General features: G+C 44.0%; 1 protein-coding gene across 5 annotated transcripts in view; it reads right to left on the reverse strand.

The window, feature by feature from the left end:
• The window catches only part of LOC120567984 (nuclear receptor coactivator 2-like), a 55,884-nt gene that overhangs the window by 13,354 nt on the left and 27,333 nt on the right, over positions 1-15,197 (reverse strand). For 4 of the 5 annotated variants that reach the window (XM_039815137.1, XM_039815132.1, XM_039815133.1 and 1 more), the window contains 8 exons: positions 12,145-13,378; positions 10,046-10,283; positions 9,226-9,459; positions 8,614-8,808; positions 8,423-8,531; positions 8,112-8,280; positions 7,552-7,869; positions 1,248-1,325 (listed from right to left, as the gene is read on the reverse strand). In XM_039815137.1, the coding sequence (XP_039671071.1) occupies positions 1,248-1,325; positions 7,552-7,869; positions 8,112-8,280; positions 8,423-8,531; positions 8,614-8,808; positions 9,226-9,459; positions 10,046-10,283; positions 12,145-13,378 (2,575 nt within the window). The remainder of the gene's footprint in view (positions 1-1,247; positions 1,326-7,551; positions 7,870-8,111; positions 8,281-8,422; positions 8,532-8,613; positions 8,809-9,225; positions 9,460-10,045; positions 10,284-12,144; positions 13,379-15,197) is intronic. The other variant, XM_039815134.1, reaches the window with a different exon arrangement.

Raw genomic sequence — 15,197 nt, forward strand, 5'->3', positions numbered from 1 at the left:
TCGGCTGCGTGGCGTGGCGTGTCGTGCGCTGGCGTGGTTTGCTGCGTGGGTGGCGTGTCGGCTGCGTGGTTAGCGTGGCGTGTGTCGCGTGGCGTGAGCGTGTCGGCTGCGTGGCTGCGTGGCGTGAGCGTGTCGGCTGCGTGGCTGCGTGGCGTGGCGTATGCGGCTCGTATTTCGCGTGGCGCGTGGCGTGTCGGCTGCGTGGCTGCGCATTGAGCGTGGCGATGTCGGCTCGTGGCTCGCATTGAGCGTGGCGTGTCGGCTGCGTGGCGTGGCGTATTCTGCGTGGCGTGGCGTGTCGGCTCGCGTTGGTTGCATGGCGTGGCGTGTCGGCTCGCGTGGTTATAGGCGTGGCGTTATTGGCTCGCGTGAGCGTGAGCGTGTCGGCTGCGTTGCGTGGCGTGTCGTGGCGTGGCTTGCGGTCGCGTGTAATGCGTGGCGTGAGCGTGTCGGCTGCGTGGCTGCGTGGCGTGAGCGTGTCGGCTGCGTGGCTGCGTGGCGTGAGCGTGTCGGCTGCGTGGCGTGTCCGTTTTTATTTGGGCTCCCATGTTAACAGGTTAGAGCTTACACACTGCCTGCGTGACAAGCATGTCTCAGAAAACACATGCGTGCTAGAAATAGGACCGGCGCCTATTTTTCACATGACACGCCAGCGTGTTGGAAGCGTTTCCAGGCAAAATAGAATATGAAAAGATGTTTATATGTCATTTTGTAATAAATGACATGTTGATGTTTGAAAGTCTCGAGGTTTTGACATAATATATTGACAGATATAAATGTAATTTAAAAAAATAATAAATAATTATCGATTTTCAAATATTGCACCTGTCAATACAGAAGGAAATATTCTGTAGCCTATTTTGCCGTCAATACTGCCGACGTTGTCTTTGCTGTAATCAGATCAGTATATATTTATGTTTAACATGAAGTATACTACTGCTTGAGCAGCAGTGCCGCATCAGACACATTTCTGGTGTGCAAAGACATAGAAAACGACCACGCCACGCTCACGCCACGCTCACGCCACGCTCACGCCACACCCACGCAGCCAGTGTGCAGGAGCCCTAAGATGCTCCTGGTGTGGTATGGCGCGTGGCGGAGGACGGAACAAAACTGGAAAGCAGCCGGAACGCAGCACAGATGTGCCCAGTGGAGAATGGGGGTAAGGGTCGACATGATGGCTACCTCACCGTGGTGTCATTTAAACTGGGATGGAGGATATATGGATGGTGTTAACATACACTGACCTGGTTTGGTACATTAGACCTTAGAGGTAGATTCATATTGGACACTCCACTCATCTGGTTCACCACTGGCTGACGGTTCTACATGGGGGGTAGATAAAAGTTCTTTATTAATCTCAATGGAAAATGATGGGAGACAGCAACAACCACTCACATACAAATAAATACATTTAGTTTCAAAACACCACCTTGACATGTGATATGAAACAACCTGCAGTTAGTCTTAAAGACAGAATCAACCTTTCTTTTCAACTGATATTTTGCTGCCCTCTTATATGGTGTTAAAATGTACCACACTGTACCACACTCATACTTTGTAAATCAAGGCTACTGACTGCTCCTCCACAGCCTCAAAATGAATTTAAAGCTGGTGTGTCAGTGCATATCCCACTCATGAAGCACTAATACTGATATGGTTTGGGCCTCGTCAGACTCTGGTGGGTGCCACCAATGCTGTATGTTTGCAATAATACCGAATATAACCATTGCATGAAAGATATTTTGCATCACAACTGCATTGTACAGTATATTTTAAATTTGGCCACTATATGATCATTTTCTGAATTGCTTAAAAACTGCATTATTTCAGTTTAGAAACCTTCACTGAGACCTTGAGGATATCTGAACATAAGACAGCTATTCGCAGCCGGAACTTAACTTATGCCATGGCGAGGCATTATAAGCAGGCCAATCATGGCTCCCCTGCATCACTGAGGTTCTGGGGAATTGAGAAAATCACACCCCCATCCAGGGGTGGTGAGATCATTAATAAACTCCTATGCAGGGAAGCGTTTTGGATACATACACTCGGCACTTTAGAACCTCTAGGTTTAAATGAAGAATTTAATCTGACTTGCTTTCTCTAATGTCAAAGGATGTTAAAGGTCCCATGACATGGTGCTATTTGGATGCTTTTATATAGACCTTAGTGGTCCCCTAATACTGTATCTGAAGTATCTTTTATATAGACCTTAGTGGTCCCCTAATACTGTATCTGAAGTCTCTTTTATATAGACCTTAGTGGTCCCCTAATACTGTATCTGAAGTATCTTTTATATAGACCTTAATGGTCCCCTAATACTGTATCTGAAGTATCTTTTATATAGACCTTAGTGGTCCCCTAATGCTGTATCTGAAGTCTCTTTTATATAGACCTTAGTGGTCCCCTAATACTGTATCTGAAGTATCTTTTATATAGACCTTAGTGGTCCCCTAATACTGTATCTGAAGTATCTTTTATATAGACCTTAGTGGTCCCCTAATACTGTATCTGAAGTCTCTTTTATATAGACCTTAGTGGTCCCCTAATTAGAGGGAGGCAGGCCAGCCAAGCCAGATCCGGCAGGGGGAGAGTTCTAAGCCCGAAAACGCTACCTCTCCTTATGACCTGTCTCTCTTAGTTACCTGTTATAGTTACGCTGTTATAGTCCTAGACTGCCGGGGGACTTCCTTCCTTTGACACACTGAGCTGCTCTCTCCTCTCCCTTTCTATTACTGTTACTATTACTATTACTATTTGTGTGCAGCCCGTCCCAGAAATGCTTGTTACTAATCCTAGCTTCTGGGGAGTTTACTACCCGGAGTCCTTATGCTTTTTTTTCCCCCAGCGTATTTCCTTGGAGAACGTTGGCACCAAGACCCTGGTTGCAGCTGTCGCCGTGGTCCTGCTGCACTCCCTGCTGAGCTCAGCGATGCCCTGCAATGTCATGCTGCGTCCTGCTGAACCCTGCAGCTTCCCGCTACATCCAGTCACTGTTCCATTATTAATGTGACTACTATCGCCACTGTTCATCACACCCCCAACCGGCTCGTCAGACACCGCCTACCAAGAGCCTGGGTCTGTCCCAGGTTTCTTCCCAAGAGGGAGTTTTTCCTCGCCACTGTCGCACTGCTTGCTCTTGAGGGAATTACTGGAACTGTTGGAATTGTTGGGGCTTTGTAAATTATAGAGTGTGGTCTAGACCTACTCTATCTGTAAAGTGTCTCGAGATAACTTATGTTATGATTTGATACTATAAATAAAATTGAATTGAATTGAATTGAATTAATACTGTATCTGAAGTATCTTTTATATTAGACCTTAGTGGTCCCCTAATACTGTATCTGAAGTCTCTTTTATATAGACCTTAGTGGTCCCCTAATACTGTATCTGAAGTCTCTTTCCCGAAATTTAGCTTTGGTGCAGAACTACAGCCACTAGAGCCAGTCCCACAATGAGCTTTCCTTAGGATGTGCCATTTCTGTGTCTGTAGTTATTGAGGAGGAGAGAGGGGGGGCAAGGTGGAGGGTGGGGGTGTGGCCTTGACCAACTGCCACTTTTCTCGTTTGAAAGCCATGATGTCTCTCTCTCTCGTGGTGGGCCAAATTCTCTGGGCGGACAAAGCAGAGAAAGGGGAGGTAACCTTATGAGGTCATAAGGAGAAGATTCCAGATTGGTCCATCTGAGCTTTCATTTTCTCAAAGGCAGAGCAGGATACCCAGGGCTTGGTTTACACCTATCGCCATTTCAAGCCAATTGGGGACCATAGGCAGGCTGGGGGAACTCATATTAATGTTAAAAAACCTCATAAAGTGAAATTTTCATGCCATGGGACCTTTAAAGTATAGTATTTAAGATGAATATACTTTTATTCCCATTGCCCTGTGAACATTTTTGTTTGTTTGTATTCACTTTTGACCTGTTTGTGGGCATTTGCCCTTTAATGACTGATTAATGAGTGTAACACCTTGGTTGAGATGGGTGTATACAGATTGCCACCGCCCCTCTTGTGCACAATCACACCTGTTGATGATTCTTATTAAGGGCTTCATTGCCCATTCTCTCCAAGGACTCTGATGAAGATGTAACCTACATCGAAACGTTAGTCACTGTTATGCACCTTAAGAAATAAAACCATCAAGTAAGAAGACATCTGTGTTGCACCGGCAATTTTTTGTTATTTTATACTGTTGTGTCCTGCCTTGGTCGCACCGGATTTGTTGCGGTCTGCAGAAGCGCAGAGAACTCTCCTTTTTACCTTGAAAGACATGTTTTTGTGTTTACAGACGGTAGGAGTTCATTTGGAGACTTAGACTTGTCTGTTTCTCTGCTGACTCTGACAGAAATGTAAAGACAGAAGTGCAAAAGTCGTGTATCACATCTGAACACGCTGCTAAATCATCAGTGCTATTTGTGTTGATATACACAAACTGTTTTCCCTAAACTCTCCACCAGGTGGCAGTCTAAATTTAAATATGTATATATGGAGCGAGAAGTAAGTCCCTTGTAGAGAATTATTACATTTTAAAATGGAGTAATAAACCCCCTACCATCTAGTATTTACTGGGGTCCTGAGACATATGACTATAAAAACTAAATTTGAAAAAATTACCTAACAGAAACAAAATGTATGAATTAATTCAAATAGACTTACAGACAAATATGGTATCAGAACATACAAGTCCTATATATACAATCACAAAGAGGAACATTATGGGGAAATGGGGTCAGTCACAAAGGATGCAGTCTGTGTGCAATCATCTTTATAAGTGAGTGTATGAGTTTGTGTGTGTGTGTGTGTGTGTGTGTGTGTGTGTGTGTGTGTGTGTGTGTGTGTGTGTGTGTGTGTGTGTGTGTGTGTGTGTGTACATGTCATGTGTGTTCATTGTTAAGTGTCTCAGCAGCAGGGAGCTGCTGATGAAGACAGAAAGCTGAAGCACATTTGTTAAACTCAGCGAACCCTGTTGGCATCACGGCGTGCTCTGTTACATCACACGTAATAAGAAGAATGAGAAAAAAGGAAACAGCTTTGTTTTGAATTTGAGTGTCTAATAATCTATATAAGCATATAAAGAGAAATTAAAAAGTAAGACCGGCCGTTCTGGGAACGGCAAGGATTGCGGGTGGATTATGTGTATAGAGCAACGGCTTATACATTGTCCCATAATAGCACCATAAAATCTTGTATTTTTTGTTTTATATTTGTAACTGTTTTTAACTGCTCTTTAATGTTTCATTTCTTATACTGCACTGTAACTTTTATTCTTGTATTTTAATCGTTTTTATGTAAAGCACTTTGAAATTGCTGAAATGTGCTCTACAAATAAAGCTGCCTTGCCTTGCCTTAATAAGGCAACAAAATCTCCTTCATGGTAATGAGGCCCTTGAATAAAGATGAAACACGGATTCCAGGTCTATCAAGATGATGAACATGATTACATTTTCTAAACATGTTTGTATTCACAGGGAGAAAGAAAATGTGTGTTTGTGATTGTATTAGTAAGAGAAGAGAGCCTCACCGTAAATACCTGATTTACTTGACATAACGGACTGATTTACCTCTGATGATCTGACATAATCATCAATCAGTCCATATACAGTGCCTTGCGAAAGTATTCGGCCCCCTTGAACTTTTTGACCTTTTGCCACATTTCAGGCTTCAAACATAAAGATATAAAACTGTAATTTTTTGTGAAGAATCAACAACAAGTGGGACACAATCATGAAGTGGAACGAAATTTATTGGATATTTCAAACTTTTTTAACAAATAAAAAACTGAAAAATTGGACGTGCAAAATTATTCAGCCCCTTTACTTTCAGTGCAGCAAACTCTCTCCAGAAGTTCAGTGAGGATCTCTGAATGATCCAATGTTGACCTAAATGACTAATGATGATAAATAGAATCCAGCTGTGTGTAATCAAGTCTCCGTATAAATGCACCTGCTCTGTGATAGTCTCAGAGGTCCGTGTAAAGCGCAGAGAGCATCATGAAGAACAAGGAACACACCAGGCTGGTCCGAGATACTGTTGTGGAGAAGTTTAAAGCCGGATTTTGATACAAAAATATTTCCCAAGCTTTAAACATCCCAAGGAGCACTGTGCAAGCGATAATATTGAAATGGAAGGAGTATCAGACCACTACAAATCTCACGACACCCGGCCGCCCTCTAAACTTTCAGCTCGTACAAGGAGTAGACTGATCAGAGATGCAGCCAAGAGGCCCATGATCACTCTGGATGAACTGCAGAGATCTACAGCTGAGGTGGTAGACTCTGTCCATAGGACAACAATCAGTCGTGTATACTGCCAAATCTGTCATTTATGGAAGAGTTGAAAAACCATTTCTTAAAGATATCCATAAAAAGTGTTGTTTAAAGTTTTGCCACAAGCCACCTGGGAGACACACCAAACATGTGGAAGAAGGTGCTGTGGTCAGATGAAACCAAAATCGACAATTTTTGGCAACAATGCAAAACGTTATGTGTGGCGGTAAAAGCAACACAGCTCATCACCCTGAACACACCATCCCCACTGTCAAACATGGTGGTGGCAGCATCATGGTTTGGGCCTGCTTTTCTTCAGCAGGGACAGGGAAGATGGTTAAAATTGATGGGAAGATGGATGGAGCCAAATACAGGACCATTCTGGAAGAAAACCTGATGGAGTCTGCAAAAGACCTGAGACTGGGCGGGGATTTGTCTTCCAACAAGACAATGATCCAAAACATAAAGCAAAATCTACAATTAAATGGTTCACAAATAAACATATCCAGGTGTTAGAATGGCCAAGTCAAAGTCCAGATCTGAATCCAATCGAGAATCTGTGGAAAGAACTGAAAACTGCTGTTCACAAACGCTCTCCATCCAACCTCACTGAGCTTGAGCTGTTTTGCAAGGAGGAATGGGCAAAAATGTCAGTCTCTCGATGTGCAAAACTGATAGAGACATACCCCAAGCGACTTACAGCTGTAATCGCAGCAAAAGGTGGCGCTACAAAGTATTAACTTAAGGGGGCTGAATAATTTTGCACGCCCAATTTTTCAGTTTTTTGTTTGTTAAAAAAGTTTGAAATATCCAATAAATTTCGTTCCACTTCATGATTGTGTCCCACTTGTTGTTGATTCTTCACAAAAAATTACAGTTTTATATCTTTATGTTTGAAGCCTGAAATGTGGCAAAAGGTCGAAAAGTTCAAGGGGGCCGAATACTTTCGTAAGGCACTGTACATACGGCACTCCATAACAAATATAGTTGTTGATACAAAAGAAAAATGTTCTTCTCTAAGTTTTTACACCTTCACTATTCCACCACAGCTTTTCCAGCAGGGTGCATTCAGGTGGTAGTTTGTTTGTTTGAATCAACATTAGTATGGCACACAAAGGACACACAAAGTCATTTTGCTTTGCCGCTTTCTGGTGTGACTGGGTACCATGCCTAATCACCAACTGGATGGGATAATCTGACCCACCTGTTTACCTCAGCATTTTCTGGTCAATAAACATCACAACACGGGAAGAAGAATGATAGAAAATATTTGGTGCCACCTACCAGCTGGGCCTGGAGTCTGTGCTGCAGCTGGAGCCTCAGGTTATTAGGCTGAGGCACTCCTGGATTGGGCCCCCCTGGCCTCATCCCGACCGGTCTAGGCCCCAAGCTCCCAGGCATCCTCATCATTGGGGGATAACCAGCGGGCGCCATCCTCTGTGGCCCCATGTGGCCGCTCATAGAGGGGCTGTGGAACCCACCATCAGGAGCCATGCCGCCATAACCTGGCTGGCCACCGTAGTGTTGACTGTACATGAGCGGCTTCATGTTGGCTGCTGGGTCCGAGGAGACGAGGTACTGGTCCTGGTCTGACATGGAACCCTGCAGGGTGGGAAGACAGAATATAAGTGAGAGAAATCAATCCAATATTTGTTTTCTGTGTCGTTTTCGGTGTAAATTTCCACTATCAACTGCAGCCTTACATATTTACATGTTTAAAAATTAGGCACTCAAACATTTTATAAAACACATATAAAAAACATGATTTATTAAATGAATGAATTAAAATCCCTTCTTATTGTTCTGCAGACAGGTGATTCTTAGGTCAGTTTAAAGGGGCTCACCTGTCCAGCCAGTGTTGGGATTCCCAGCATCTTGTCGATCTCCTCCAGACCCTCATAGTCCTTCAACACTGAGCACAGCTGGCTCAGCAGAGCTCCTTCATCTGGCTGGCCCTCAGGCCCTGTGCCGCAACACCGCATCCCATCCTCACGGGGGACGCCGTACGGTGGCCTGGAAGGTATTTTGGTATTAATGTCACACCACACTCAAGGGTCCTGACAGAGCCCACATCTGAACTCTAGAACTGCTGCACATGTCTACATTTTATTGGATGACTCTTCTTTTATGCTTTAGGATAGAATGAATGCCATACCTGCTTTGGTTTCCATAGTGATCCATAGCTATCATTTGGTTTGCCCATTGCGCAGTCTGAGTGGGTGGGGCTTGTTGCTGAGGGTAGGCAGAGTTTGCCATCTCCATCTCTAAGAGGGAAGAAAAGCACATGAAATGTCAGAATCCCTTGAGGTTTTAATCAGAGATGATGTCACAGTTCTTTCTTCTCACCGTTGCCCATCATCTGCATGTTGATGGCTCTGGATCCAGGCGGGCCCCTCGTGGGCTGCACAGCATTCATGTTGGGTACCATTCGACTTGGTCCAACCCCTTGGCCCATCATTGGCCCTGCAGTACCCCGTATGGGCCCCAGGGGACCCCAGTCCTGCTGCATGGAACCCCGCATTGACCCGTTACTCAGCATGCCTGATTTGGGGAGAACAGAAATAATCAGTATTAATAATCAATAATTTGAGATTATTCATCTTATACGATACAGAATCTTAAAACCTTACTTTTCATAGAAAGAACAAAGAGCTGAGAAGATGTGTATCTGATGCAAGTCAACTGTTTCGAGAATTATCCCATGTGTCTCCAATAAATAAAATGTTGACAGAAACTTTCACTTATTTCAAAAGGGGAAAAAATTCTTTATATGGATACTTCAGTTAATAAAAAAAAAGGTTTCCTAAAGTACTGCACAGCCAAAATTACATCAAATAATTTAAAGTATGATATCAAAGCTTGTATGTGTGAGTATGTACAGTATGTATATTTATAATTGTTTGCACAACAGTATTTTTAGGCAGTACCAACGGGATACTATTTCTTTTCCTGCCTTACCTGGATTGGCCATCGCAGCCTGGCTGGCCATGCCTGCGTGGGTTCCCATCATGCCTTGCTGCTGCTGCTGCTGTTGTTGTTGCTGCAGTAAGGAGTAGGGGCCATTGTTCCTGTGCTGAGGAGGGAATGACCTGCCAGCATTGGGGTTGGGGCCCATACTGCTGTCCAGAGAGGTGCTCCTGACTGGAGGAGCACCTCGACCCGGTTGGCCCGGCCTGGCACCATTCAAACCTGCTGGCAGGAAGGTGAGGGTTTCCTTTTCTTAGTTTTATAAAGTACTGTTTATATCCTACGACAAAGATATGATGAAGGTATCCATTAAGGCTGAATGATTTGGAGGGAAAATCTAATTGTGATTGTCTTGCCAGATATTGTGATTACGATTTGATTTCCGTATTTTTTTTTTAGCTACATATTGCACCTTCTATGATCATCTTAAATCAAGTTATTAAAAAATAAATGAAAAATCCACTGAAAACAGGAGATTTCTGTAAACAATCTATGTTATGAAACTTTATTCCAGCATTGATCTCATGAAAAAAAACAGTAAATATAATGAAAAGAGGAATAAAAAATGTAGAATCAAATGTTACACCAAACATTCAACTTAATATTTCACATTCGATTAATCACAGTCTTCACCATTAGCTGATCGCATTCTTTCAAAATGGCGATATGGATTTGACAGCGATGAATCGTTCAGCCCTAGCATTCATATCGTCTAATAGAGATTATAAAGACTGGTTCAATTCTAAACATCTTTAGGAGCAAGAAATCGTCAAATGAACTCCCCAGACACAAACACACTGTGCAGACATACTTGCAGAGTTGATGGGAGGGAAGGCTCTGGGCTGGTTGGGGGGGCTGCGGCTGCTGCTTTCTGTCATCTGCAGGATGTCGCTGATGATGCCCTGCTTGTCCACAGAGGAACCAGGCGGCACAGAGGAAGAGGAGGACGAAGAGGAGGCTGGTCTTCTGACTGATGGCTGGCCCGCAAACAGCTGCTGCTGCTGGCTGCCGCTCTGCAGGTCCTCCAGCAGGTCTTCCAGCTCACTGGTCTGAGAGCAGCCACAGGAAGAACACAGGAGCACAAGATGTTGCAGTGACATTTAAGGACTTGTCTGCTAAAATTCAAGGACTAAAAATGTCAACGTTTCATGACATGACATTTGCTGCATTTTAGACTCCTGACTGGTTTTTTATTTATTATTGGAAATGTAGGTTTCTGTCACAGTTAGGTCTTTTTTGAGTGTTGATCATAACACAGAATTTGGTATATCATTTCAACACCATTTTTAAACCCAAGTTCAAGAAATATTTGTATCCTTCTGAATGTTAATATCATATTAAATATACATCAAAACAACAAGGTATTATTTGTCTTTGTTTTTATTGTTTAATAAACATGCAGACAAAAAAATGTAAAAAGAAACTTTCATATAATGAAAACAAGAAATCTGATGGTCACTTTTTTTGGAATATATAAACCCCCTCAGACACACACACACACACACACACACACACACACACACACACACACACACACACACACACACACACACACACACACACACACACACACACACCACTGACAGGACTGGTTTCCTCCGGCAGTTTGGCTGATGAGTAGAGGAGGAGCTAAAAATAAACTGCCGGCACTAATGAGGTCAGGTCATGTGTGAATTGTACAGTAAGACACACAGTCCCTGCTCTGTATACACACACACACACACACACACACACACACACACACACACACACACACACACACACACACACACACACACACACACACACACACACACACATAATTGAAAGCGCTTGTTGCTTCATTTGATTTGTGCATGTATAGGAGAACACAAAGCCCAAACCGGTTAACCTTCTGTTACTCAGCTACTTAGTTCTGTACTTTAACTTTCTGCTTTTCCTTTTCTGCACCTTATTCTGATCAGCTAGAATTACATCTCAACAGTCAGTTGAAAAAGCACGTCCCTGGCACCATCAGGACCCGCTCAACTAAGCCGTCACCTTATTCTAAAATCTACAAACCAACCAAGCCACCAAGGGGGGGAGCCTCTGAATAGCTCCCTCCCCTCCGGCAGCAGCCTCCGCTCTCCGGAGGCACAAATGGTGGTAGGAGTGTCGTCTGAGGATGTCAGACTTTTGAACCTCAGCCGTCCTCCATCCGCCCCTTCCTGGACATAAATTCAACCATGTCGGTGCACCTGCACGACAACACTCTGAACTGGCTACACTTTGCTACAAGAGAGGGAGTGCTACACTGGGAAATATTGGTGCCAGGCATCATCGGTCACTCTTCTGGAAGGTTTGTACACACAAAGAACAACATACACAGACCAACTGTACAAACAGACAACATACAATATGCATATACAAACACACCTACATGCTGAGCCATATAAACAGATCTCTTCTGCTAATCTGCAAAAGCATCTTATGTCTTAAATACAGCTGCACACATCAAATGTATGGTGTTACAGTACTCCGCTGCCTCCCTTGCCAGAGCATCTTGTGTTACAGGGAGTGTACTAATTAACTCCTCACAGACCGCCATCAACACACATCCGACAGTCACCGAGCTCACTGTGCTTCTCACTTGGAGGTGTTTATAGGAGCTGCTAAGTATTAAGTTCCTCCATATGTCAGTTTGTTAAGTGGACAGACCCATAGCAGACAGAACTTTTCATGTGTAAGAGGAGAATAAGGGGACTGACTCTTCACATGATTGTTCTACTCTTTCTGTCCGACAAGAAGCTGGAACCAACAAACCAGCAATCGGCATTATAAATTACTTTAATGATTTATTATCAAAAATAATAATTTTCTGTCAATCAACAGACAGATTAATCATTACAGCACTAACCATGAATATAACGTATGTACATCAACAACACTAACCTGGTCCCCCATGCTGAAACCCGCTTCCTCTTTCTCCGTCTTAATGGTGGACAGCTTGGGCCCGTCACCGGGTTCCATCTTGATGGCTTTATCCAGAAGGCCGTTATCATCCCTATCCAGCAGATAGCGCAGCAATGCATTGTCTTTCTTTTTGGGGCTCCCTGGCTCCTGTTTTGTGCAGAGTTCACCCAGGGAAGCCATGTTGTCCCCTGAAGCTGACTCTGGACCAATGGGGTCTTTTCCGGTAGCCTCAGCCGTTAGTTTAGCCAACTCCACGGGCGAGGTGCTGTTCTGCAGCAACCTGTGCAGAATTTTGTGTTTCTCCTTTAGGGAGGTGGAGTGGTTGTTATGCCCAGCCCCACCCACACCCCCAATCCCACCCAGCTGGTCCTTACAGTTCTGGTCGTCCCCCAGGGGGGGTGAAGAGCAAGGATCAGAGGGCTCTAATTTGGTGGTGAGGAGCTGGAGCAGCTTAGTGTGCCCTTTTGTGTTAAGAGGGCGATTTGGGGCATCGCCGGGCTCCCCTAAGCTTCCATTACCTTCGAAATTGTCAGGATCACCATCTTTCTCCCACTCACCCTCGTGGTTTGGGGGGGACAACAAGTCTTGCTGCTCCCCAAACGTTCCCAATAAGCCAGGCTCGCTGGGATTGTTCTGGGCTTGTTGGCTACCGGTGCTGCTGCTGTGAAGAGGGCTCTGAAGGCCAAACGTCTTTCTGTCAGGTGACTCTGGATGCTGGCCCTCGGTGAGTCCCTGGGAAACCCTGTGGCCCTGGCTGAGGGCCTGCAGTGCACTGAGGGAGTTGAATCCTTGGCTATTTCCTGTGCTGCTGCATACGGATGCTGGCGAGTGGAGTCCGGCTGCAGGAGAGAACGAACCAGGGGGATGTTGGAGGTGAGGGCTACTACAGCTGCTACTAGCCGCCATGGTGGGGCTCTGGCGATGACGAGGAGACAACATGGCTCCCTGGGCCCCTGACGTGACGCTGGGGCTTCCCTGGGCTGAAGGGCTGCCCAGCTTGAGTGCTTGGCTGCTTCCCTGAGGCGTGGGAGCCCGACCCAATACAGCCACAAAACCACGTCCAGGGGCACTGGAGGCCGAGGTGGAGTCGTGCGTGTTGCTGGTGACACTGCCATCTGGGGAAGGGGAGGGACCACTCACACTGGTGGGGGTCATTGGCTTGGCTGTGCCCTGGCTGCCAGGTACGTCTGTGGTCATGCCACCCATGTTTTCCCTGGAAGGAAAAGAAAGCAGACACAAGAATCAAAGCTGCTCCAGGGCAGCGCTGGTTGTACAGAGGCACATCATACTCTACGTGAGAATATGTGTAGATGTAGGAATTTTCAGAATGATGTTAGTAAACAGCACAGGGGGTTAGTTAATGTTCAGTGAGTGACCAGTTCAAATGTATTATATTGCTTATGGCCATCTTGTAACTACAATATATCTCGTATATATCCTTTTTCCTACCGATATTCTTTGAGGTCTACTGAATCTTTTTAAATGTTTTTTAATTATGCTGTAGCCCCTTTCATTTTGTTTCTCAAATATACTTACATATTTTACACGTTTTATTTGTTCTGATTTCTATGTATGTATGTTCTGATACAATGTATCTTCAGTGTACTATTGATAGGGTTCACTTTGTCATGTGTCATTTACCTGATGAAGACCATGTGAAGCAGTAGACAGCTAAAAAAAAAAGCTAGGAAGAGTTAATGTAGAACTGTCACGCTCGATTCTTGACTTTTTAATAATTTATATAAAAACTGTTAAATTTTAGTTTAATCTGTTTTTACTTTTTCGCCGCAGGCTGCCACAACCTTGACAGAATACCCACATTCAAAGGAACGGGAGGGTGTTTTCGCCACAGCACCTGATCTGAATGCCAGCATACAGTAGAACAGAGAGTAGCTCTGAAACAGTGTACACAACTGAGAAAACAAAGTTGTAACAAGGCCTAAAGCTGTAGCAGAGAGAGAGCTTTAAACATGGATCGGCTTCAGCCTCACACCAAACACACAAAGCTCTCATTGTGCCGAGTGCTGGGCCCATAACTTTCAATGTGAAACTTGTGAAAGTAAAAAGGCCAAGTTCTTGTCATTGAGCCCCAAAAGCTCTGGGTAACAGTCCTGGCATTGTTTTCTGACCACTGTCCAATTACTGACTCGGAATGGTCATCCTAAAGGCTGGGAGGGAGGGAGGGAGGGAGGTACTGTATACTGGACTGGCTGGTAGTGATTGTGTCAGTTTTGTTCTACACATATGGGGGCAGTTCTGAATAAGAGGCTCTTTGTTCTTAATCCACATTACTCTCTGTCCAAATTGAGAGGAATTCACAACCACAGAGAGAACATGTGATAAACACACAGACCGACAGGGGAAAGAAGAGTAGGGAGATATGATGAAGATATTGTGTACGACTCCTACTAAGAAATTCAGATATATCATATAAAAGCTGAGGGCCGTTTCCATTGGTAAACAAATGCACAATAAAAAAAGAAAATAGACAAGGAAAATGTTTGGTAGGACTAGAATGTTTTTTTGTTTTCTTTTCATTATAGACCAGATGACAGTATATTTGGTTTCAAAATGTTTTAATATGTTTCAAATAATTTTCAGGTGATGTAAACCCTGCTTCTTTGGCTGGGATTGGCAGACCATAAACTTAACTATAACGCTAAGCCTTAGTTAAACTAAAATAAGAGATTCAGTTCAAATACATCTCTTGTCAAGGGAGGCTCTTAATATAAAAAATATATATATAGCTATAGGAAAATAAGAATTAATTACACCCAAAAAGAGTGCAGAAAAAAAAGTTAGAGACCATCAAGTGTGAAAAACAAGGGACATCTTTGATGCAAGCTTTTTAAGTGGAATCTCCGACAATATACAAAGGATTTTCAAGGACTTGTTTCTTCTCTTTTGGACAGGAAACTGGAACGGATCTTATTTAACAAACGAATGAATTACACTGATAGGTGCCAGCTCCTAAAGAATACTACAATGTTTTAGAAAGACAGACACTGTGCAGTAGAGAAAGTGGCTGGTAC

The sequence above is a fragment of the Perca fluviatilis genome, chromosome 11, assembly GCF_010015445.1.
Source record: "Perca fluviatilis chromosome 11, GENO_Pfluv_1.0, whole genome shotgun sequence".
Classification (NCBI taxonomy): Eukaryota; Metazoa; Chordata; class Actinopteri; order Perciformes; family Percidae; genus Perca; species Perca fluviatilis.